Source organism: Natator depressus, chromosome 9 (assembly GCF_965152275.1).
Source record: "Natator depressus isolate rNatDep1 chromosome 9, rNatDep2.hap1, whole genome shotgun sequence".
Classification (NCBI taxonomy): Eukaryota; Metazoa; Chordata; order Testudines; family Cheloniidae; genus Natator; species Natator depressus.
In genome coordinates this window covers 98,940,136-98,967,084 of record NC_134242.1, presented here as the reverse complement: position 1 = coordinate 98,967,084, position 26,949 = coordinate 98,940,136, and the positions used below count along the sequence as shown (strand labels likewise).

At 38.6% G+C, this 26,949-nt stretch overlaps 1 protein-coding gene across 13 annotated transcripts in view; it reads right to left on the bottom strand.

Annotated features, from left to right (window-relative positions):
* KLHL13 (kelch like family member 13) overlaps window positions 1–26,949 on the bottom strand; it is a 120,763-nt gene that overhangs the window by 9,432 nt on the left and 84,382 nt on the right. For all 13 annotated transcript variants that reach the window (XM_074962766.1, XM_074962769.1, XM_074962778.1 and 10 more), the window contains 3 exons: window positions 23,884–24,016; window positions 23,393–23,589; window positions 10,597–11,392 (listed from right to left, as the gene is read on the bottom strand). In XM_074962766.1, coding sequence (XP_074818867.1) covers window positions 10,597–11,392; window positions 23,393–23,589; window positions 23,884–24,016 — 1,126 coding nt within the window. The remainder of the gene's footprint in view (window positions 1–10,596; window positions 11,393–23,392; window positions 23,590–23,883; window positions 24,017–26,949) is intronic.

Sequence of the window (26,949 nt, the reverse complement as noted above, 5' to 3'; positions counted from 1 at the left end):
ATATTTAAGATAATTTTATTTAAACTAATAAACTACTTTATTCTTTTTGTGCATTTTAATTGAATTTTAATTTCCATCCAAATGCAGTTTGACACAAATCACAGGTAAATACTTAATCATCTAGGAAATAAGAAATGCATCATTCACTATTTTCTAACAGAGCAAAAATTAAGAATCTGAATAAGTATATGCCAAGTTATACAACCGCTATAGTTTATCCTCCTGGTTAACAAAAAGTAGTACCAAATTAAAAACAATGAGAATCAACCTTTCTTTAGACAAATAAGAAGTACAAATGAAAAACAAGATTAAAATTGATTACTGATAGCAAGATTTCCTGCTGCTGAATTAAATCACTGATATAAATCGATCTGACCTGTAAAGAACTAAGGGAATAGTCAAACTGTAAGAGAACAAGGGTGAAAATACAAACATTTGGTTGCTCGTGAAAATAATGCAGGCAACTGAGAACAGTCAATAATTTAAAAAGAAACCACAGTTTAAGTTTCCTTGGTGCAGAGTTTAGAGGAGATACTTGGAAACAGGATGGGGTCAGAAAGGGAGTTCCAGATTTAGGGGCCTTATGAAAGGCACAAACATGGTCCTGGGAAAAGGATATGAATGAGGTATTCGGAATAGTAGCTTGAGAGGAGATGTGACCAGAGACTTAAGAGGGAGCAATATAGTTTGACTACAATGCATGGTGTAGCAACCCATAATGTTAAAGCTGCTGTTGTCTTGAAAGCTATTTAAAATTAAGAGGTTTAATTTATCAAGTCAGGTTAGCAAACTCTGTTTTCAGAGAACTGAATCACATTTCATACACACCGACTATAAATGTCTTCTGTTTTCAGAGATTAAATATTACCATAGGACTTGCTTTTATTCACTCTTAGACAAGTACTGAAACTCCCAAACTGGTGTGATGGGCCAGGGTTAATTTTAAAGTCTGTCATCTCAAACCATCAGCATGGACACACAAATATATAAAATTGAAAGGCTGAGAATCTTGACATTCTAAAGATATGACAGTTGCAGTGCTGGCAGGAATCTATTGTGCGACTCGGTACCTCATTACCATGATACAAGGATTATAAAAGGACTATTTAATTTTTTGGGTTATTATTATTTTTAAAACAAGCACACAGGATATTTTCAATTGTCTGAAAAAATCCTTAGGGACAATCTCTAAGGACAAGATATAGCTGTGGCAGTAATTCTGAATTTGAGAGTACTTCCAAAGTGCACTTTAGCAAGGGGAATCTAGCAAAAAGGGGCATCTCTCACACACACCCATACACCTACCCACCAGTAAGCTCAGTACAGAGTGTAGCTCCCTAAACAAAAATTCATCACTACCTCAGGACTAATGACACTTCCAATGACACAATACCCCGAACAATGTGTTGAACTGATTCAGCAGGAACTCAGAAGGAAAGTGCCAGCTACTAAATTACTCACACAAGTCCCTGTTTCCAGTTGCATCCTGGATTTTCCTTGGACATTTCTCATCCAAGTACTGTCCAAGTCAGTTCTGTATACTTTGTGAGGTCAGACAAGGCCATAGCACAAGAAGTCATTGCTGCAGGACATAAAAAAGACCAAACCCATCCCACTTCCATTTCTTTCACAACAAGCTGCACACTTGATTTACAGGTCTAATTTGTGAGCTAATTTAGTGTTTATGAAATTGAGGAAATACCAATAGTCTTGACCTGAAATGCATCTGCTGTTTTAATACCAATCTCTTGAGTAGATGCTGCCAGTTGTGTCTGTTAAATGGACCAAAAGTATGGAACAAAATTAATTTATAAATAAGGTAAATATTATCAATTATGCTCTAGCATATCACAACTTATTAAAGTTGTGATAAACAATAGAATTATTAAGTGACTTTTGGGTTGGTTAAATAATATTTAGGTTAAGCCAAGTCTTTGAAATACAAAACTTACCAATTATCAATGGACGCAGCAATACAAAATTTATATGCATGAGACTAAAAAGAGGTCAGTGAAAAAACTGTTCATATCTGGAATCAAAACATTTTTGGTTCTCAATGTCTACATTTACTTTCTCCTAAGGAGTTCCAAGTCTGGAACTGAAATACTGAAACTTCTTGGCTCGGACGTAGATAACTCTACCCCCTACCAATTGCTAGATAAACATCCTTCCGTTCCAATTTTGCCTGTTCTCCAAATGGAGGAACAGTTATCTTGCAGGGAGGATAAAAATCAATTTTTTAATTTTTTTTTTTAATTTAAATCAGATTTTATTTACATTAAATGCAGGATTATTTTTAAAAACAGATTTACTTAAATTTAAATTTGAAGTTATGACAACATACATTAAGGCCTAAACTTACTCAAATCTATTAAAATAATTTAATTTACATTAAAAAAAATTAAGCAGTATATTTTTACAACCAGAGTTTTAAAGAAAATCAAAGTACTGGACTGGTGGAAGCCACTGGCTGAGCACCTGGATCCAGTGTTTCCTGATATGCTAAATCCACTTTTGAGAGCAGTAACCTTGTCTGCAGGTTCAGGGAGAATATTTCCATTTCAGTTGATTTAATTATTTCAGTTCAATTATTAGTTCATTCAAAGTTAAAGTTGAAAAAAGCAAAACAGCTTGTTTTCTTCTTCCAATCTATGATTTCTACTAGTTCTAAAATCTGGAAGGACATGATGACAAGAAACAATCACGCTGATTCACTCACTAACTGTAGATAATAGTTCCTTTACTTCATAAATAAGTTTTAAATGCAAAACATGTTTTGATAATTTTTGATCAACTTTCTTCTTATGTATCCAGGACATTTAAAGTAGTTTTATTTAACTAATTAAAAAATAAATAACTTTAAAATGCTGCTTTTTTGCATTTTTAAATTGTTCGAATTTCCATCCAAATAGATTTGACACATTGCACAAGTAAAAAATTAATCATCTAGTAAATAAGAAATGCATTATTCACTGTTTTCTAGCAAAATAAAAATGTAAAAATTAAGGATCTGAATAAATGAGAGTTAAGCTACATAAAGGCTCAAATAAAAGCGTATAGATATAGCGTGTCTTCATGTTTTAATGGTTACCAACCAATGAGAATTATCTTTCTTTAGGAAAAGAACTAAGTACAAATGCAAAACTGTAATTAAAATCAACGATTTAAAATCAATCCACCCTGGTAGTTTGACTGTTTACTTCCTAGAAGTGGATCAACACCACCAATTTCATTAGCCCAGCAATGTGAACATATGGACAATATGTAAAGTTTTTTCCTGGCACTTCTTAGGAATCTGGGGAAAAAAAATCTTCAAAAAACAAAGCCAGTTCTAGTAAAATACTAAGCACACTATGGACTAAGTAGCCCCCCCCAAAAAGCCACAGAGGACCTAGCAGCAACCAAAAATTCAACATCACTCTATTTCCAAAACACCAGACAGCTGTTCATCCCACACCAACTGGAGGGAGGATCTACAGATGAGGACACATAGACAAGTTAGGACAGGGGACAGCAGATACAGCATGCAGAAGCTAGTGTACAATATTATGGCTCATACAAAGTTATAAAACAATTGCCTGTTTGAGAACGGACTATTGTCAGTTCCAGAATCCTTACTTTTTGAACATCAGCTATGTAGCTGCAGTGTTCATTTTTTAGATGATCACTACCAACTTGAAGATCATAATTCTGACTGAAAATCTTGTGGATGCTACGCTCACAACTAACTTCTAAGATTATCACAACTAAAAGAAGTTAGCTATTTTTCATGATTTTTTACATTGCCTACAGTTTTCCATGCATAGTCTGTCAGTTTCTCCCTAGATAACAAGGCCCATATAAACCTCAATGAGGCATCAGAAAAAATATTTTTAAAAAAAATTAAAGCACATACTATTTAAAGGTGTTGGTCAAAAAAGGATTTTTTTTTAAAAAAAATTAGTCTATCAACACCCCCCCGGCTTCCCCCCCAGTAAGAAGGCAGTCTCTCTTGAAAGCAGATAGAGTATATACCATACATGAAAGAGCCTCTCTTGAAGGTAATTGAGTAACTAGACTGGCACATTCTAAATAGGTTGAGAAGGTTTCCTTCTCTCTCTCAAAAGCTTGAGCAATCCCATTAGGTTTTGTTATATTGGAGCAGAGACACTTTTGACCAGCATGTATCCCATAAAACAGCCCAGAATATCTTTTTGATAGAATTAAAGGAATAGATACTTGGAAAGGCACACCTGGAGCAGTCCCAAATTATGCAACTCTGCTTGTATTTTCACACGGCCACCTGTGTTATTGTTTGTGGAGCACGTAGACATTTATCAGTTTTGTCCCAATAACTTCTAATGAGTCTTGAGATGTATTACCATTGTTTACTTGTATTATAGGAGCACCCAGAACATGTATACAGTGCATCTGGGAGTGTACACATTGCAGCTCAGGCTACAGCTCTTACTCTCAGGTCTAGGGGGCTGGGGTGAGCCTAAGCCCTGGGCTACACTAGTGGGTAGGGAGTCGATGTAAGGTACGCAACTTCAGCTACGAGAATAGCGTAGCTGAAGTCGACGTACCTAGATTAATTTACTGTGGCGTCTTCACAGCGGTGAGTCGACTGCCGCAGCTCCCCCGTCGACTCTGCTTGCGCCTCTTGCAGTGCTGGAGTTCCAGAGTCGACGGGAGAGTACTCAGGGATCGATTTATCGCGTGTAGACTAAAAGTGATAAATCAACCCGATATATCGATTGCTACCCGCCAATCCGGCGGGTAGTGTAGACCTACCCTGAGAGTCCAAGCTCCATCCCAAGTGAGAACACCTATATGGCCATTTTTAGCACATGATCTACTAGCACAAGTCTGCGGACCTGGGCTGGGAGGCTCACCCCCAGATGCACCGTAGACATACCCCTTAGAGGCCTACTGTCCCCGTACATGGGTGTTCCAGCACTGAGAAACTGAACTCTACTTTGTTCCCACTTGTAGGATTTTCATTTGATCATCCTGTCAGAGAGGAGAGTGTATGACCTGTTCTTATAAAGTGCTGCATCTTTTTCACAAATATAGCATAGTGATGGTTCCCTTATAAATACTGTTACTACTCCTACTAGAAAAAAGAAAAGGAGTACTTGTGGCACCTTAGAGACTAACAAATTTATTTGAGCATAAGCTTTCGTGAGCTACAGCTCACTTCATCGGATGCATACTTACTACCATACCTACTACTACCATACTCCTACTAGCAGTCTGAAAGGATCTCTCATACAGCATTTGCTTTGGGATTCGAGTTACTGTCGCAGAGTGACCCAGCTGGATACTACTGAGGGTTTTTACAGTTGTTACCACCATTTAGAAATTTTACAAGGACAATTCCCTGAATAAACAAATCTGAAAACCACTGCTCTCTCAGCTGTCACATAGCTGGTGTTCCATTCCCATTCCAGAGAATTGTTTTGTTTGCGTATGAATCTTTTCAATTAACTAGGCCTCACAACTGAAATTTCCATGCTGCTCTTTTATGCTCTCTCATGAAAATCCAATATTCTCTGCCCCCTGTGTGTTGTATTATGACTTGATATCAATACAAGGTGATGTTTTGTAATAGTACACTTAAAAATACATATGAAAGTACACTAGATCCCACTCACAAGGTTGCATATAAAACTAGTTATTGGAGAACCCAGAATCTCTGGAGTTTTGGATATGTTGAGATTAACCATCGAAACTCCAGGATGCTTATCTAAACCTGTATCACCACCCCAGCCAGGCCACATGATTCTCACAATACAGCCACTCTTTCTCCCAACAAGATATGGCTACCCCTATTTATCTTCAAGAAAGGGAGCCTATTATCAATCTACCAGCATTTATCGTGATTGGAGATTATATACCCTCTGATCCCTCAGGCTTTTCTGTAAGACACCTCCCAATTTGTCTTCCGCACCTTCTTTCCTTTGGAGTCTTCCTTTTCTCGGTCACCTCCTCTGTTTGTTCCGACAGATACACTTCCTGGAGTGTTCTCTCTTGATTCTGGCTTCCCTTCTCTATCCATTAGCATCCCCACTTAACCAGCCATATCTAATTTCCATGCACAATTGGGGTAATTATATGCTCAAATCAGATGTAGAGCTGTCCATAGCCCTGCACTTCTGCTGTTTTGAAAATGAGGCCTTAAAGAAACCCATTACAATTTTAGGTATTTGAGGTCTTTGCCAAATTCCAATTCTGGTAACTTCCCTTTGAAGGTTTCAAATGGGTACTAGTATGCATTGTTAAATTACTATTATCATCATCTTACTACTAGTGAAAAACAGACATTTCTATGGTGAAAAGTAATACTACACAGTTTTAATAAGCTTAAAATATTTGAGAAATGTTTTGGGTACCATGTCTGAAAGACCCCATAGACGTATCCCTTTTATTATTAAAGGAGACTTTTTGAAAAAAATATAAGGATATATATTCTAATAACTTTGACCCTTAGACCCTGCTGTGCCTGAAAGGGACGGTAAATTAGTCAGTACCACAGAATTGACTAGAGAGAGTTTAACATCTAGAGAGCTAATATTTAAAGCCGATCTCCTTGGAAAGTTTAATTCAAGTTTTCAGAAATTCATATCACATATAATAACTAAGAAGTTGAAATCAGTTTGAATCCAAGAGGGCAAATTCCATAATAGTTTTCCAATGCACATTTAACCTGCTTATTTATGAAAAGTTAGGATTTTTTTATTTGGGGTGAAGAGAGAGCTAAACTGGATTTCAGATCTTTAGACTGCCAGTTTTTATAAAAGGAAAAATTAAAGTGAAACATGAGTTGGATAGCAATTGATGGGAAGAAAAACAGAATATTTCAGTTCCCAAATCAAACTCCTAGGCAACTAGAATACCTAACATTTATATAGAGGTTTTCATGCAAAAGGATCAAAATCGCTTTGCCAGCTGTACATGTAAATCACTGCAGCAGTTTAACAGTACTTCTACACAAAAGTTTAAACAGAATATTCTTCATTTCCTGTCTTAAACTGAGACTGCAAAGGAAATTTAGGTCAGAATGTTATTGCTTGAGATAGGTTCAGCGCTCTCTGTAAATTCAAAGCCTGGTCTCCATGCCGTTTAACAGAAGATGTGATTTGATACTGATTTAGTTAAATTGCTGCAACTTTGTGTATGGACACTGACATGAGCAGTCTCATGTATATCAATCTATTCAATGTCTTAGATAAACTCAAACCACTGTATTGGAGTCAGGGAAAGTATGAGCTGGGATTTTATGACTTTGCTGTTTATACAGCAGACTCTAGGTAGAGATACCCACTTTACATGTGAGATCTTGATATGGCCCTGGGCATGTAAAAAGTACTTTAAAAAAAATGAAGAACATTTCTCCTCAAGGTCAACTGGAATCACCAACACAAAATGGTTCCAATGGATAAATCCTACACGCTCAGGGAAGAGGTAAAAACTTTTGGCTTCTAGCACAATGCATGAGGAGATGATCAGCCTCCAAGTGGGTTCTCCACCAGCACGCAAGTCTTACCTGTAAATGCATCAGTTCCCACAACCCACAATTAAATCAAAGAGAGCTGTGGAGATGATACAAATTAGGGTTGCCAGGTGTCCAGTTTTCAACCAGAACTCCCAGTTGAAAGGGATCGTGGTGGTTCTGGTTAGCACCGCCAAGGTTCGCTGACCAGGCCGCTAAAAGTCCAGTTGATGGTACGGGAGGTGGGGGTGGGGGTAAAGGCACGCTCTCTGCCTGCCCAAGCTCTGGGCAGATCCCAGTGCGACCGCCATGTCTGCCTCCTAGGTGGCCCCCGCCCTGAGCGCCGACTCCGCAGCTCCCATTGGCCGGGAACCGTGGTCAATGGAAACTGTGAGGGCAGCACTAAGGGCATGGGCAGAGTGCAGAGGCCCCTGGCCCCTCTGCCTAGGAGCTGGACATGCCGTCCACTTCCGGGAGCAGCTTGAGGTAAGCGACGGACAGACAGAGCCGCAGCCTGAACCCCCTCCTGCACTCCAACCACCTGCCTCAGGTTGGAACTCCCTCCTGCATCCTAACTCCCTCCCAGAGCCCACAACCTTCCCGCCCCTCCCCAACCCTCTCCCCCAGCCCTGAGACCCCTCCTGTACCCGAAACCCCTCATCCCCGGCAGCACCCCACACCACCAGCCAGTGCCTGTAACCCCCCACCCCCCCGCATGCAAACCCTGAACCCTCTCCCACACTCTGAACCCCTTGGCCCCAACCCGGAGCCCCCTCCTGCACCCCAAACCCCTCATCCCCGGCCCCACCCCAGAGTCCGCACCCACAGCCAGAGCCCTCACCCCCTCCCACACCTCAACCTCCTGCCCCAGCCCTGTGAAAGTGAGTGAGGGTGGGGGTGAGCGAATGATAGAGGGAGGGAGGGAGAATGGAGTGAACAGGAGGCGGGGCCTCGGACAAGGGATGGGGCAAGGTGTTTGCATTAGGGTTACCAACTTTCAAATCGTACAAAACCAAAGGACATCTACAAGCCATTTAATCTGTGGTGGCAGACAGCAAAATATTGTACTGCGGGAACATCTATGTATGCGAGTCTGATTAAAGCTCCTTAATTGCCTGCTGGAACTGAAAATCAGAGTTTAAGGCCAGAAGAGACCATCAAGTCTGACTTGTATATCACAGCCCATTAAGCTTCACCCAGATACCCCTATACTGGGCTCAATCACTTCAGTTAGACCAAAGCATATCAGTTCTCAGGAGACTTAACTGCTGTGTGCCACAAGCAGAGAAAAGGAGAGACTAAGGTGCCACTCATGCCAAGTAACAGGCAGAATGGATTATCCTCCTAGGGTGAACCATTAACATGGGTCCTCCACTGATGCCCAGGTGCTCTGACACGAGTTCACACAAGTGAATGATGGTAGATATTCATTAATTATACAATAGGCACACTCACAAGACACTAAACTTTTACTGCATGTTGCACCACCAGGCAGATGAAGTGAAAAGTTACCAATCACGATCATTTTAGCTTGAAATGCATTTAGATATAAATCATGAAATGGTTGCAAGAAATAACCAAGTTATGTTAAAAACACAGTTTTTAACATATTATAACACCAAAAAATCACAAAAATCAATTCTGCTATTCAAACTTTGCTAAAAGAATTACAAGTCTACAACTTTAGCACTCCATGCTTCCCAAACAGGAAGTTTATTATATGACTAGGAAGTCCATTGCAGATTATCTGAATTTTGCAGATTTGTAGATGAGTAAAATGGGGGAGGGGGAGAGAGAATCAGATGCTACATCACAAAACAATCAGTTCATTTTTTCTGATTAGTTTAAATTAAGACAATACTTCACAGTACATTTATAAAATACACTGCAGTATATCCACAAAAGTAATGAAGTTTTTGTAACAGGAGATTTCACCACAAAGCCAGGTCTGCTGCCAAGTATCTGCTGTGAATGGGGATGAGATAGAGAGACTGCAAGCTTAAATAAAAGCATCTGTATGTGTACACTTACTTAAATCACACTAAGTGAAATTCTATTATGCAATCATAAATGTGAAGTATAATACTCTATCTCATTATTGTATTTCTAATACACAGAGACAAAATTTACAAATGGGTACATATAGTCAAATCTGTGTATCAACTCTGAACACCACCTGCTTTTGGAGAGAAAGATTAATCTTACATTTCTGATGGTTTATGCTAAATTAAAAGTGATTAGCTACTGCCTGATCATTTTTTATTCCTTCTAATTTTTATTTAGATCTTTTTTTCTCCAAGTAAAATGAATTACAATTTTTGGCAAAGAGGGAGTGAAGAAAAGAGGATTAATAGGAAGTGAGACACTTAACCATGAGGTGCAGAGATTATGGAAAAGAACAAGTAATTTTTAGTGACAAACAAGTGGAGTGTGTCAGAACATTTTTAGTCTCACAGATAAGCTATTGGCTTGTCTTTAAGCAACAAACATGTTTAAAACACTGATATTCCAAAATCACTATTACAATGACTGCAAGAAAAAGTCACATCTTTTGAGAGCAACTGCACAGATTTCCTTCAAGTATAAGAGATATTCTTATCCAAATAAAAATGTGTTAAATTATTTTGACTTACATGATATATGAGGTTACTAAGTCATGATGTGTTTGAAAAGCAACTGTTATATAGAGGCAGAACTAGAAAAGGTTAATCTATTTGCAAGCAAACATTTCTTCAGTCAAATGTTTAAAGCTCCTTCTAAAGAAACTTTGCAAAACTCAGTAAAAGCTTCCACAAACATTTAAATAAATGGCACTGAGCATTTTTTTTAAATAGTTTGATGCTAAAGATGAAAACACTCGATATTACATTTCTAAATCAGTCAGCAACATGTCACTTTATTCTACAAGTTAAATTTATTTTGAACTTCCTTCACAAAAGTGTACCTGAAATTCACTGACCGTGTCCAAATTAGCATCTCTATAGATGCTGCTGGAAAGAAATAACTTAATTTGTTTTCAAATTAGGATACTAGTTTCTCTCTCCCTTTTCCACAGAACAGCATAATTTTAAGACCTGAAAAGAAAGACAAAAATTCATACATTCAAGATAAAATACACTTACCTAGTTCACCCGCTGCATTTCGACCACCAACTGCATACAAATGTCCTTTGAGGGCACTTAGGTGGAAGAAGGTACGCTTTTCATTTAAAGATGCAACTTGCATCCATTTATTATAGCGAGGATCAAATCTGAAGACTGTGTCAACCGCAGTTTTTCCTTTCGTGTCGTAATTGCTCTGTCCACCAACTACATAAAGAAAGTTTCCAATCACAGCAATGCCATGCTGGTATCTTGGTGCATCCATGGGAGCTAATGATTTCCATTCATGTGCCTTTTCATCATACATCCGTAATTCTTTGCTGACAACCAGTTGCTGCCTTAACACTCCCCCCAATGTTACTAAGTGAGTACTGTCTGATCGAATGGCAGTTCTCTCTGACTGCATGACTGGTTGCATGTACGGCATCATTTGGTAATTGCTGGCTTCCAAAAGCAAATTCACACATGTATTGTCAGTTCTCATGAAATCCACTGTTTGTACATAATTGATAAGATCCTGTGGTGTCATCAGTGGAAATCTGATGTTCTTCATTAGTTTTGCAGCATATTCCATTCGAGGCTCCTCATACCGTAGCCAGCGACAAGCAGCCTTGAAGAGTTCGAGCTCAGTGCAGTGCTTAAGGCTATTGCTTGAAAGCACAAAGGCAAGACGTTCAAAGGGGAGTTTCACAAACTCACCAGTACTTAATAATGCGGGGAAGTTCTTCAGGATGAAATTATTAACGTATTTATCCACTTCTGTGAGATTGTACGTATTGGCAATCCGCCCAACCTCAACACAATTTTCCAAAGAAACCTATTAAGTGAGTAGAAAGAGGAATCAAAACACTTTTTCCTAATTTGATGTTCATTTAGCCATATTAGGATAATACACAATTTAAGGAATACTGTGGAGCCAGCAATATTTGCATCATTTTGCAATGCTCAAGGTGATTTACGCATATGAGCAAATAAATATTCAGTCAGATGTGTATATTCATGATTGCGAGAATTGATCCAGTAAGGTATTTGTTGTTTTGAAGGAAGAAATAAGACTACTGGAGAACAGATGGCATATATTAATTATACGTCAGATCTAATATAATAAAATGATGATACATAGCAATTATAAAGGCACTTTATCTTCAAAGTGCTCTGCAAACATCCTTATGTTTGGAATGGGGAAAGTGTGGTAAGAGTAGGGATGCATAGCTGTGTCAGAGTGAATCATGATGTGAACTGGGGTATGGCCTCAAATTCCTAACTCATTCCCATGCTCATTCAACTACTCCATCACCCCCTCTCATTAATTTTTGTTTACCACAAAATAAGACGTACTATTTTGTGACTATTCTCCTCCACACCTAAGCCACCCTCCATAAACAGTACCCACAGTGCATATAATTTTTACTATGCAAGATGTTCCCTAAGAAACAGTCATTTGCACACGATGGTAACCCTATACAAAGCAATAGCAGGAAAATAATAGTTAAGAATTTAGTGATCAGACAGGTTAACATGCCCCAAAGCACAGAAATGTCTACAGTTCAAAATCTCCTGATCAAAGTTAATAGTAGCGAAACCAGAAAGTGTTTGAAAGAAACACAGCCTGTTTCTCCAGTGCTACACATTTCATTCAGTCAGCCTTTACTCTGAATTTTTAATTCCTTAGGTATGTTCTTTATAAAAGATTACTTGTGCACCATAACCAGGCTCTGAAGGATTCGATTTTTATGGGTACATATTGATAAATGTTGATTTTACCGTACACACAAAAACTGTATAGGGAAATATTTTTGTCAATCAAAATTTACAAAGAGGCAAAGTAAGAAAATGCTGCTTGAAAAATTATTAGGGTTTGATTTAAGGATATTTATTGTGTATATTTTGAAGTGTGATGTAGACAATGTGTGTTTTAACAGTTATAAAGCTTTAGCTTTTTGAATCTCTGCTGTCGGCTGTCATTAAATAATTGTCTGACCTCCACTGCAGGACTCCTCATAATTTTGTGCAACTGTGAATATTTAAAAAGATAAAAATCTAAAAAAAAATTCTTCAAAATAAACATTGATATTATCTGTCAAAATTATCAAAAACTAAAAATTGAATTCTGCCAATTCTAACTATAATTAATGTATAAAAAACTGTTAATTTTAAAGCTTAGTTTCAATAATGAGTATGTGGTATACTGAAAGACTTGGTATACACCTACACAGCAATTAGACTGCGGCTGGACTATGCCAGCTGACAGGCTGCGGAGCGGTTTCATTGCTGTGAAAATTTCTGGGCTCAGGCTGGAGCCCAGGCTCTAGGACCCGGTGAGGGGAATCTCACTATATTTGTTTTTTTCTTAAAGCCCCAGCTCAGAGTCATGAGAATGTCGGGTTTTTTTAAAGTAAGTTTTTACCTTTATGGTCAGGGGAAAAAGCTGGACAACATCACCTGAGTGTAGCCTAAAGACTCAGAGACCAGAAAACACAGAAAAAGAACCCATACATATTTGATATTTTGGAGCCTGACTCATGATTGTTGAATGCTTGGGATTAGCAGTACTGCAAGGCCCATTAGAACCCCAGGACACTTGGGTTTTTTCAAAGATTTTGTCCAGGGAAATAGCAGAAGGTTTGACGTCAGAAACATAACTGGCCCATTTGTTTGGGTTCATCACATACGATCTTATCAATATCATGTGCATGTCATTCCTGAGTGTGGCACTGCCCCTTCAACATTTGACCAATTTACAAATCAGCAGACTGTAGTGGTGATGACGTTTTTTCTTCACCAGAAACAGGGCCTAAGAACTCATTTTACATAGGCCACTGGAGAGCTACCAAATGATAATCTTCATTCACAGATGGCCTGCAATGCCCTCAAACAAGTGAGAGGTGAAAGGTTCCATATTCCATTATTAATATTCTGTAAAACCAAGCCCTATAATTGTTTTTTTTAAACTAGAACATTAACAGGGTGGCAGGCTAAAAAGATTTTTATAGTAAAATGCTGATACATTATATACTTGTATTAAACTTGCTTTATAGTTGTTAGGAAAGAAGTACAAAACTGTTAATTCATTATCTAGCTTTTGAAACAAACTAATAATCACCTACAGAGTATTCTATGAAACTTGACAAACATTTTTATTTTATTTTTCCTTTAAAGTTTGTCAGTATCAAGCCAATTTCTATATGTTTTCCTCATAGGCTTCATAATTACTTAAATTAGTGGCAAATTGAGGGGAACTATACACTGTGATACAGGAGGGCCAGGGAGCAGTGGGAGAGTCCTAGATATATAAGCTCAAGGCTAATTAAGGTGTGGTTCCCTGTAGACTAGGGAAGATGGCTGCAGGTTAACTGGAGCACCTGCAGTCAATTAAGGCCCTGTTAGGAACCTAATAAAACCCACTACATCAGGCAGACAGAGGAGAAGGAGGAACAACAAACAAACAAACAAACAAACAAACAAACAAACAAACAAACAAACAAACAAACAAACAAACAAACAAACAAACAAACAAACAAACAAACAAACAAACAAACAAACAAACAAACAAACAAACAAACAAACAAACAAACAAACAAACAGCTTGGAGGTGTGTTGAGAGATTTGGAAGACCTGAGAATTGGAGTAAGGGGGACCCTGCCCAGCAGAACAGGGAGACTCCCTTCCCCCTAGCATCTAAGGACCGAGGGTAACCCCACCTAAGGGGGACGAAGGTAAGAAACCCACAGGGGTTGAGAGGGGCTGGGACTCAGAGCGAGGAGCAAAAGGTAGCATCTTGGCTCCCCACCAAGAAAAGCGCAGGACCCACCAAACTAAAATTGGCTATTAATTTAACACTAGTGTAACTGGGAGAAGTTTCAAGTCATATAATAAAATGAAACAAAACAAATGGGAGAACCATACTAGTAAAGCAGCCAATTCATGGTGTCCCACAACTCAACGGCACTGCAGTCTGTCATAACACCATTTTCTGTCTGTCCTGCCCTCCTTTGGAAATAATCCTGCATCTTTCTATTTGCATGCAAGTTCTCTCATTGGATAGCTGTGTTTTAGCATGTACCTTGATATATAAAAAGAAAAGGAGTACTTGTGGCACCTCAGAGACTAACAAATTTATTTGAGCATGAGCTTTCTTGAGCTACAGCTCACTTCATCGGAGCGGGGATGCAGCATGCTCAGGGGAGGAGGCGGAGAAGAGGCAGGGCCGGGGATTTGTTGAAGGGGTTGGAATAGGGGCAGGGAGGCGGTGGAGTTGGGGTAGGGACTTTGGGGAAGGGGTTGGAATGGGGGTAGGGCCGGGGACAGAGGAGGAGCTTTAACGGACGTAATTCTAAAAGTAAATGCATGTTTTGTCGTTTGAGTGAGGTGCACTGAGTGTTTATATTTTATTAAAATCCCTCTTCGCATTACAGTTTTTAAAAAGTGAATACATTGACTTTTAATAGCATACTATATTCTTCTTTTTTTTCATTTTTGACTATTCTTTTGTATCATTGTATGAAAAGGTTTCAGTGATGTGGCCCTCGGGTCAATGTACTAGCCCTCATGTGGCCCTCGTGGTGATTTGAGATCCCTGCTTTAAATCAAATGCAGGGCAAAGAGGTACAGGTAGGTATCCTGGAAGTTTATGTTGCACTGGACCATGCAGACAGAGTAGAGTGCATACCTGTTAGAAAGTTTTAACATGTAGATTTTTAAGATAGATTTGTTTTTAAACTAGAACATTTAAATCTTGTTTCTGTGTTTGATCTAATTAATATCCATAATGCACTTGTAACCTTTAGTTGTGAATTTTACAATTCCTGTTTGACTCCTCCATCATCCATTTTGTATGTTGCTACTGTTTGTATGCTACTCTGCTAAACACTATCTGCAGGTCTCAAAATAGACCATCTCAGATCTATTCTGCAAAATATTTACTCTTTAAATTTAAATAGTTTTAATGGTTTAATTGATTACTTGGTCTAAATCTGATCTATTACAACTTTATTGTGCATAATCCTTTTAAGCATTATGATCATTAATGCACCTTGGGAATAACTGGGGTTGTGCCCTGTTCTGTGCTTGTCTTGTTTAATAAATAAATTTCCTTCAATTTTGATTAAAATGTTAAATATTTTCTTGAAAGCTACCTTTCCACTAGCCCAATTAGTAATTTTTTTATAGATTTTTTTTTTTCTGAGCATTGACAGCTACCAGGCTACATTATATTGTATAGACTAATCCTAGCTTGATTTTTATATATTGTAAAAAAAGGAATACTGTAATATACTTTGTTTTCATCTGGAAAAAACCCTGACAAACAGCAGGGTGTCTAATAATTACTCACACTGAAATATTCAAAAATTGGACAAGATACAGTACGCAGATACTATCTTCTCCAAATACTGCTTAGATACAGAGCAACGTACTTTATAGAATTTCATTTACATGATAATTTAAGTTCCTTTTAACTTTTTTGGCTTATAACAGCAATGGTAGACACAGAAGCTGCTTCTATTGTATGGAACCCAAGAATAAAAGGGCTCATTAACAGGCACTGGAATATCTCAACCACTATTACTGGCCCCAACAGTGCTCCCAATGAAATGAATGGCAAAGCTTAATGACTTACATTTTGCCTTAGGCTGTTCCTTTAAGATTTCTCTTTCAAAAAAGATTATGAAATATTTGAACAGCAAAGACATTTTAGACACAGACAGAGAGGGGCTATAATTGGACAAACACTAATAACTCTACCAGAAGGAGCTGAGGGAGAGTTCATTCCAAGTGAGCATTCTTTACACTTTGGATGTTTTTGCCTACATAGCAAAACAGTTCAAGTTAATTTGCTCATCAAACTAACCTCCAAAAGCTAAAACTTTTAGTTAAAAAAGTGCACATCAAGGGAGCAACCAGCTAGAGCAGTGGTTCTCAACCACAGGTCTGGGGTCCCCTGGGGGGTCACAAGCAGGTTTCAGGGGGACCACCAAGCAGGGCCAGCATTAGATTTCCTGGGGCCCAAGGCAGAAAGCTGAAGCCACCGCATGGGGCTGCAGGCCCTGGAACTGAAGCCGAAGCCTGAGCAACTGAGCTTTATGGGGTCCCTGGTGGCATGGGGCCCAGGCACTTGCCCTGCTTCCACCCCTTAATCACGGCCCTAGGTTTTACATGCAGAAAAACAGCTGTGTCAGAGATGGGCCATGGAGTTTTTATAGTATGTTGGGGGGGGCCTCAGAGATAAAGTTGAGAACCCCGACCTAGAGAGCTGAAACATATTATTGAGAAGAGTGGTAAACACCTTTTTCCCCGCTAAAGTAACAGGACTCTCTTCTTTTCTAAGTTACATGGCTTGGAAAGTGAATGGATGGTAGAGAGCTCCAGAGAAAATGATTGCAAGTAAAACAAGAGTCAAAGAAATAAGTAACTGATGATAGCAATCCCCAAAACCTAATGGAAAACTTAGCTGACTATAGGAAATTGGAAAAGGAGCAACAGAACACAAGTCTGAGGGTTCTGAGGAGATCATAGGATAATGACTCTGCAGCTGCAACTTGCACAGAAAACCTTAATTCCTCACTGCTGAACTTGGGAGCAAAATCTTAATCTCTTTTCCTCCCAGTTTTTTGCCTGGTTTCTCACATAGAGAAGTTCAGAACTTAGATGCCTTTTTCACAAAATAGGGGTTCAGGCCAGCTCAGGAATTGGACTGACTCACCTTCACCCGCACAGAACTTATGGCTGGGTGGATCCAGAAGGCAAGTTAGAGGGGCACTTCTCGCTGAGCTACCAGCCTCAGGAACCCAGGATTTTTAGTGTGAAGCTTCTTAAGCAATTGCACAATAACTGGATCCCTCACTCCCACCAAACCACCCAACATGCTTGTCATGCTTTGTATAGCTTTGGCCTTCCTCACCAAGCCTTCTAGTTGTCATGGGAAGGTATGCTCTTAAGTAGCTTCCTGAGACCTCCTTTTAATATAGCTAAATGTAAACATTTATCTACAAAGAAAGCAGGCCACATTTACACAATGGGGGACTCTAACCTGGGAAGCTTGGTATGTTTACCCTAACACAATGAAGGCTGAGGGGAAATATGATTGCTCTCTATAAATATATCAGAGGGATAAACACCGTGGAAGAAGAGGAGTTATTTAATAAGGGCCAATGTCGGCACAAGAACAAATGGCTATAAACTGGCCATCAATAAGTTTAGACTTGAAATTACATAAAGGTTTCTAACCACAGGAGGAAGAGAAGTTCTGGAACAGCCTTCCACGGGGAGCAAAAAACCTAACTTGTTTTAAGACTCAATTTGATACGTTTATGGAGGGGATGGTATGATATGATTGCCTACAATGACATATGACCAATCCATGCCTGCTATTAGCAAATATTCCCAATGGCCAGAGATGAGATACTAAATGGGGAGGGCTCTGAGTTACTACACAGAATTGTTTCCCAGGTCTTTTTGGTGCGTCTTGCCCATATGAGCAGGGTCTAACTCATCAGCCTATTTGGGGTCAGGCAGGAATTTCTCCCTGGGTCAGATTGGCAGGGACCCTGAGGAGTTTTCACTTTCCTCTGCAGCATGGGACATTTGCTGGCTTGAAACAGAGTAAGTGGTGGATTCTCTGTAACCTGAAGTCTTCAAAACAAGATTTGAGGACTTCCATAACTCAGCCAGAGGTTATGTGCCTATTACAGGAATGAGTGGGTGAGGTTCTGTGGCCTGTGATGTGCAGGAGGTCAGACCAGATGATCATGATGGTCCCTTCTGGCCTTAAAGTTTATGAGTCTACGGTTAAGGTGTCACTTGATTACAATCTATAAGCTCCTGCATGAAAAACAAATATTTGATAAGGAGCTCTCCAATCTAGCAGAGAAAGGCATAACATGATCCAATGGCTGTAAGTTAAAGAGAAATTCAGACTGAAAATAAGGTGTATATTTTTAACAGTGAGGGTAATTAATCATTGGAACTATTTATCAAGGGTTGTGGTGGATTCTTCATCACTGACAGTTTGAAATTAAGACTGTTTTTCTATAATATATGCTGTAGGAATTATTTTGGGGCAATCCTATGGCCTGTGCTATACAGGAGGTCAGACTAGATGATCACTATGGTCCCCTTCTGGCCTTAGAATTTATGAAACTACCCCAAGACATTTTTGGAATAAAAATATTTCTGAAAATGGAGTGAATAAAAGCAAAACTTCAAAAGTTTCTCAGACCCCTCTCGGCCAGAACAGCACACCATAAAAGACAATAGTGTAAAACTTTTACTACAAATGCTTTAGTACAGTATTGAGCCCATCCAAAAACAGGAGGAACCCACAGAAAAACTTGAAACACTAATACCAGAATCTAATCAAACCTATGAGATGTGATCTCCACCTTCAATGAAATCTGTGAGAAAGTGGATAAAAAATTGCTTTAAATTGATCCTATTTAGAATAAACAAAAACAGCTGTTTCCCTAAGAAAGTATGATGAACAGCCCAATGCAGCACTCAAAAGGAGAGTGCACAGAACACAGTGAAACACACACAAAGCAAGGACCAGATGAGTACAAAAGCTCATTGGCTTTGCACTGGAAGAACATGCCACCACTAAAACTCAAGTTTCTGTTAGAGAGAAACTCTGCATAAGCATTGCCAAGAATTAGGCTAACTTTATTTCTGACATTGATTTAACTGTATATTGAAATCTTATTGCAACTTAAGGTTTATTAACAGCTTCTTTGTTCAAGCATGAGGAGTTGGACAGCATATTCTTGGAGAGGAGATAATCTATTTACCTCAACCAATTTATGCTGGATTTAACTTCAGATGTTTAATTTTTCATTAATCTGCCTAGCTCAAATTCTTTAAGCAAGTTGGTGAATTAGAAGACATGCCAAGATTGTAAGTGAACTAAGATTGTTTAATTGCCTGCTTTTCTTTAGTATTTTCTTTGCAGAATAAATACTTCATTACTCACAACACTGAGTTTTTTTGCTTGCTTAAGTCATAGTAAGACTCTGTGTAATACATAGTTACAACCCTCAACTCAAGAAACAACTTTTTATCTGATTTTTATTTCTCCAGCCTCCGATTTTAGTAATTCAGAGATAAGAGTATAAGGTGCTCAACTTCCTACATAACACGCTCCTTCTTATCTTACTACTATTTTTAGAATAACTTTCTAGAAATGCAAACAGGCAATTCACATGGAGATCAAAAAACGTTGTAAATGGTTCAAGAAGAAATAATTCCAAAAGCAATGGAAAGAAGCTGAGAAAGGGAAGTTTTTGCAAGAAAAAGTTCCTAGTAAGAGTAGATTATGCAGTAGCCTGTCCTCCCAGACGAGACGTCAAATCTCCCTTTCACAGAACAGTATTCTTCTTGTTTAACTGTATTTGCAGGAATTATCAGTTGCCCCAATTTATTTGGCCAGAACAGATAGAGCAGGCCAGCCAGCCATTCCTAAAGACAAAGCAGGGGAGGACGGGAAGAAAAGGGAAAAGGCCACCAGGCTGTCACCGTCCTTACTACAGAAAGAGGTGGTCAAAGCCAGGGTGAGGGGAGAGGTGAAAGGAATCTCCCCCCTTTTGCAATGGCTCCTTCATTTGAAGGGATGGGTGAGTCCTCCCTTCTTGCCTGAAGGCAGAAATGAGAGTCCTCTACCAAGGCTGGCTTCCCTGGGAGAGAGGGAAAGGACAGAAAGGAGGACTGACCCGAAGCCCTACCCCTTCTCCCCACCGGATCTCCTCCCCAGCGTCAGAGATCCAGGTTCATACACTAACTGATTTCCCAGCCCACACTAAGGAACAGCCACGAACCACTATAGACTATATTGCGATTAGTAGCATGATTGGTACCACATTCAATCCTGACAAAGACTGACGCTATAACAGTGCCTGAAAATGGCTTCAAACACATTTACAAGCTGCAGGGAGATGGGGCCTTAACAGAATCTGTATGTTCTCATATTCATGTAGAAGAAAACACACACTCTAAAGTCAGAGTTAATCAGTTTCTCGTGTATAAATTCCACTAGCAAATGCATGTCAAAAATATGTCTGTCACAAGCAAAAGGATAGATTGAGATACTAGTAGTGTCTTTCAGCAAGATTGAATACTTAGCAAGTAGCTGAAAGCAGTATCTGATGCATGATACGGAGTATATGCTTATAAATCCTGATGATAGGCAATGAACATCTATGAAACAGGTGGGGATTGGATTCCAAATGAGCATTAGATTTTCAAGATTCCTGAGTAACAAAATGTTTTCCCCAGTCCTCACTAACAGACATCATAGATGAGAGGTCTCTACTATTTCAATACACTTTTGCGGAACACTATATTGGTAGTTCTGCTAGGGGCTTTCCTTACATGTTTAAAGCTGATAACACTGAAATATGAAAAAAATCAAATTAATCAGACTACTCTCAAATATATGGTTAAAACTCAAGTGCACATACTTAACCCTTTCGTAAAACAATAATAATGGACTCTTGTTCACAAATCCACTGACTGCTTATCTCCAAAAACATCCACTTTCCTTTGGTTACCAGTCACTTAAGAAAATCATATTTGCAACACTGACACCATCACAAGCCTTATAAGAGAGAATTAAATCTAATTCTGATGAATTTATCTATATTACCACTTTGTCTAATATGCAGTCAAAATTTGCACTACCATACCCTACAGCTGCACAAAAAAAGATGTTCATTTAAATTGCTTGCTTATTTTACTGAATTTATTACTATCTAACTATATGATCAATTATTCTAGCTAGATTTCCCTAGACCCTATTTCTATCAGAGTCTTGTGAAGAGCTAACGTTTCAGAAGTTGGCAACTATTGAGAAGCACTCTGAAGGAACCTGTGGAAGTCAGCCTTTGGCTTTGTAGGTATTACCTATCTAAATGTAGTAAAACGCAAAATAATATACTCAAAATCTTGTCCACCGTACAAAAAAAAAAAAAAAAAAAAAAGACTCCCAAACTATCAACCCAACTCCCTCACTCAACTCCTCCTGTATAAGTGATGTCCTGAGAGTTCTGACAGGGAATTATTTAACAAATAACTTAAATAAAAAGTCTGTACACTGTTGAGTTAAGGATGGGGAAGTAAGTTCCAGAGGTGAGAATCCCTTACAGAGAACATTTTTCCTGCAGCCTCCTTTCTTATAAACCAGAAGGTTGTCAGCCTGAGGAACTTGCTGATTGTCTGCTGAGATCACTTTAATTGCAAAGAAATGTCAGCTTCAGTCCCTTTGCTTTCAATAGTCTTGTATTTACAAGGAAAAGAAATTTGCTCTTAACACGTTAGGTAACACGGTAAAATCCTAGCATAGACAAGTTACAGTTTTAACACATTAGTTGAGGTAAATCACTAGTAGAGAACACAGGATCTATCTTAACCAGCTGTGTGTTAAAAGTACAACTTGTCTTATCCACATTGGGGTTTTTACACACATTAATGTGTGAGCTAACAAGTGTTAAAAACAAACTTTCTCCTAGTGTTGACATGGCCAATGGATTTTCCAGGACTCCTCATTTTTCCACCTGTAGACATATTGCTACACTGAAGAAAAGTGTTTAAAACTGTGGTCACGTGTCATGGTCGATTCTAGTATCCTTCTCACTCCTTGGGTTTTAAATGCTATTGTCTGTCTACGTACACTGGGTGCTAAGTAGTGCTGTAAAATGTGTGAGTTTTTCAATTATTGTAAAAACACCACTTATACTCCTAGTGCAGACAAACCCTTTTATGCTCTCTTTCAGGTCACAGCTAAGTGATGGGAAAAGCTCCAGAGATTCAGAAGTTTAGTCTCTCCAGATCTATTATTGTGTATACTTGCACACATCTCCCCCATCTTGTGATGCTGTGATTTTATTTTAAAAAACTGTTCAACCAAATAAGAGCAGTGGGATAACTTTGCTAAGCACTACATCTACAGAGCATATACATATATATGATCTACATTTTATACTAAAAAAACCTATACAAATGATCCTCTGATTCAAGCTCTCCTCTTTTAGATAAGCCTTAGTTAATGGGGAGAGAACAGAGACTATTAACTCACCTAGTTCTGTCCCTTACAAAACCTATTATTGAGGTCATTGTGATTAAACACTTAAGTATATATTCAAGGTGAAAGTTTTTTCTTTTAGTGTATTGCAGAAATATACAATGGTCACCATTAAAATCCTTATAATTACCTTCTCACGTAACTAACATTACTGTAGCATCCCCTATATATTCCCTGTAATCGGGTACACTGCACTTTGTTTAAAGAACATTATTGTAACCTCATCAACTCACAGATAACACCATAAAGATTTCAGTGACAAACACTGTAATTACGTGCTTCATATCCAACATAAGAAAATGTTATATACAAAACACGTACGTATAAAGATAATATGACAAATAATTCACTGTACAATAATGACTATGTTACTATAAATTCACAAAGTTACTTTCTTATGGTATGTTATAACAAATGAGCATCAGTGAGAGAAATCCAGTAACCAACTAATGAAGTATGACTATGGTTTACTGGAATATAATTTTCCAGTTCATGCAGTAAAATTAGAAATTGCAACAAGTTCTTACAATTTTTAATGTGCCAGGATATTTAAATCACAAGCTTAGTGTGATTAGCGTTAGATACAGTAAATAAGATTCAATTTTATGGTTCCTTTGAAGCTAGAGGAACTTACTGTATGTGAACCCAAGTTATTCAGTGTCATGCTTAAATCCTCGCCTATTACACAATCAATGTGCTTTTTAAAAAAAAAAAGTCAGAACTTGAAACTAATGTCCAATCAAAATACCTTACCCCAGAGATCAGAAACACTTTACAGAAGTCCAAAACAGGTAAAATCTGCAAAAAACTGGCTGCTTCTAGAGTGTCCTGAAGGTTGTCCATATTAAGAGAGAGTTTTGCAGTGTAAATGAAATCAATAATCTTCTTTAGACCTATTTTGTTCACACCATGAAGCTTTATGCACATTAAATCTTGTTCCTTCATTCCACCTAAGAAAGAAATTAGATACATTAAAATGGGTTCTTCAATTACATTTGAAAGAGTTCACTCTAACAATATACGTATTCTTAAACAATTAAAAAGCTGATTTAATTCATTTGAACTTTAATTTCAATTAAATGAAAAGATTTTGATTTTTATGATTTATGATTTTTAGATAGTAATATTATGTGGAAGAAAGTGTTTGATCTAGTATGTATGTTACACATATTAGAATATCTGACACCGAAGACACGTTTAAAACAGCTCAGAGTCCAAATTTATTACAGAAACAAAGGCACTACCTGTGAACATAGCCTTGAAGTAATCACTAGCTGATGCCATCATAGCTCGGTGAACGGGAAATACTTCATCACCATCGCCTGGTACTAGCGTCACATCGCAAAGTAAACCTTCTACTCGCAGCTGGTCAAAACCCTAAAACAAGATCACAACCTGAACTACTCAGTCATCTTGAAGCGGAAAGTAAAAGTTTGTTTGGATTTCTTTAAGGGAAGTTATTTATTTACTTTAAGATTGTCTACGCTCCTTGACAATTGCTTGAAACTGAAGTCTGAGTAGTGGTCTTCCATACTATAACCATCATGTGCTCAGACTTTAAAGTATAATCAAATCATTCAAAAACTTAAATCAAACAGAACAATTCAATTAGTCTCCATGAGTGACTACGGAGTGCAAAGTACAGTATGACTGAGTAAGTGTTCTTAATCATAAAACAAAGAGAGATTTGTTCAGAAAGGGCATGTTTTCTGTCCACTTATTCTCCAGACGTAAATGGTTTCAGGTAGGAATTGACATTTGCCCATTTGGATCAGCATCACTTCTCAGAAAAATATAACGTGCAGGATACATTTATGTTCCATACCACTCCTTCAAAGTACTCTGCAACCTGGAAGGTTGAATGATACTGGGACTTACAGGAAGGGTGTCACTTAACTACAACTTCTGTCAATTTTATTACCAATTTTAACTTTGTAAAACCTCCCAGAAGGCTCACGTTGTATTAGAATTTCTCATGTTGTTTCCTTCTCCAGACAAGTCTGAGGGGCAAACTACAACTACCTGGGTCTCCGATAGCAACGGCACCTTAAAAGAAAGGTTTGCATGCAGGGGGAAACCCTATTTCGGGAATACTTGAAGATCGACAGAAATAATGGCCCCTTTCATGCATTACAAGAAGGTGGGAAGGACTTAGATCAATTTTGTTTAGTCATATATGTCGCCTAATCCAACAATATTGATAAGGTTGATGGGGGTGAGGGGAGGGAAAGGAGGCAAATAGCCTTACAGATAACACTTGAGAGTCTCAGCTCCAAATTCCAGAATTTGTTTATTATTTTTATTAAAAAAGAAGCCTGGACTTTAAAGCTGTGGTGAACATAAATACAGAGATGAAAACTCAGATTTGTCCTAAAGAAAGAACACAATGGGAAAACAGAAAAGAACCAGAGGAAAGGCATAAATATGGGCATAGTTAAATTCAGTGTAATCCTTCATAACATTCTTCTAACATTCAACATACTGACAGAGCCCTATTCTGAACCCAGCTCAGCAATACGATAACCCAAGATATGAAGACAACCTCCTGCTTTGAACCAAAATTTACGGCTACAATCATAACCAGAGTGGCTAGTCAGTGTCCTGCAAACCCGATGATCACTGCTGTAAGACACCCACAGCTGACCTGTGCCAAATGACTCAGCTCGTGGGACTCTGGCTGTGGGGCTGTTTAATTGCAGTGTAGACATTCTGGCTGAGGCTGCAGCCCCAGCTCTGGGACCCTCCTACCTTGCACAGCCCTAAAGCTTGGGCTCCAGCCCAAGCCCGGACGTCTACACTGCAATTAAACAGCCCTGCAGCCCATGCCAGCAGGCATGGGCCAGCCACAGGGTTTTAACTGTAGTGTAGACAGACCCTAAGAGAGCAGTGAATTTCTCTTTGTTGAGCCTTTGGGCTGCATGGAAATATGGGAGTGTTCCCACCTTCTCTGCTGTCCTTCCCATCATATCCAGGCAAACCAGACTGTGATCTAAGGGCAGCACAAAATATTTTGCACCCAACTGGAGTTTAATTTTTTGACAATGATATAACAACATTTTGACAATGATCTAATACAATTATATAAACTAATCCATCTATTAATTTTTAGCCAAGTACCAGAACGAAGCATTTCAGTAATCCAATGACCCTCAACTGGCGCATTTTTACCAGGCCTTCTGAAACTAGTCCTTGCAAAAAAGAAGGCACCCTACTAGTTCTCCAATTTATATTGCAAGAATAGGTATTAAGACTTTGGAGAAAAATTATTCTTTTACAATTGGAATCTGAAGGCAATGAGCTGCGTTCAATATGTCTAGTTGCCAAGGTCTCCAAACAGTGCTATTTGTTGCTATGCTAGCTATTATGCTGAAAGATGAAGCAAAAATATCTCTGCTGCAGTACTAATGATTGGAGTCACTTTCTAATAAACTATGAACTGAACAAACAGCAACCTGCCACCAATTTTTTTGCTTCTGTGAAAGCCCCTTTAAGAACAGAATCTACTGTATATACATGAGGATCCTTGTAGCCTGAGTATATACTCTCCTGTGGGATGGTAATCAATTTACCCATGCAGTAACCTGGGTTCGGCCTTGAGGTAAATCTTTCCATAAGGTTAACTCCAGCTTTGTAAAGGCTCCAGAGAAAGGCCATTTCCAATCATACAGAAAAAGAGACTCAGTGATAGTTCCCAGCAAGGTAGGAGGTAGGAAAAAATTAGAAAAGTTTGACCTGTCCTAAGATTTGAAGATGAAAGAATACCAAGTAGAGGCCCAGGAGTTAGAAACTGAGACACTACTCGTGCTTTCAACCCAAAATTAAAATAAGAAAAAAGGCTCTGGCTTGTTTTTGTCTGAAAACCCATTGTGATCCACTTAAGCTATGTTGGCAGCAAGTCCTAAAATAAGTCATAATTCTTTAGGGAATCCTCATCCTATACAAGAAAACACACAGCACTTCTGCGTAAAGTTCTAGTTGGAGAAAGCAAGGGATTGTATGGGTTGTAGGCTTGAATCCATAGGATATGGAAGAATTCTAGTGATGCCTACACAATTCAAGCAGAAACTAGAACATAGAGGAACTACTTTCTGAAGTTTAACACATTTTAAAGCTTTGTAAGCTTCTGCGAGAGGCTTACATTTTTATCTGCCAGAGGAGAGCAACACCATGTGACACCGTCCCACAGTGCCTTAGTTTGGTTGCTCCAACAGAAAAAGAGAATTTAGTTCAGCGTGGGCCAGAAGACCATTTTTAGAAAATTATCACCAGCAGAATACAGAGCTCCCACCAGACAATTTCCCCTCATGGAA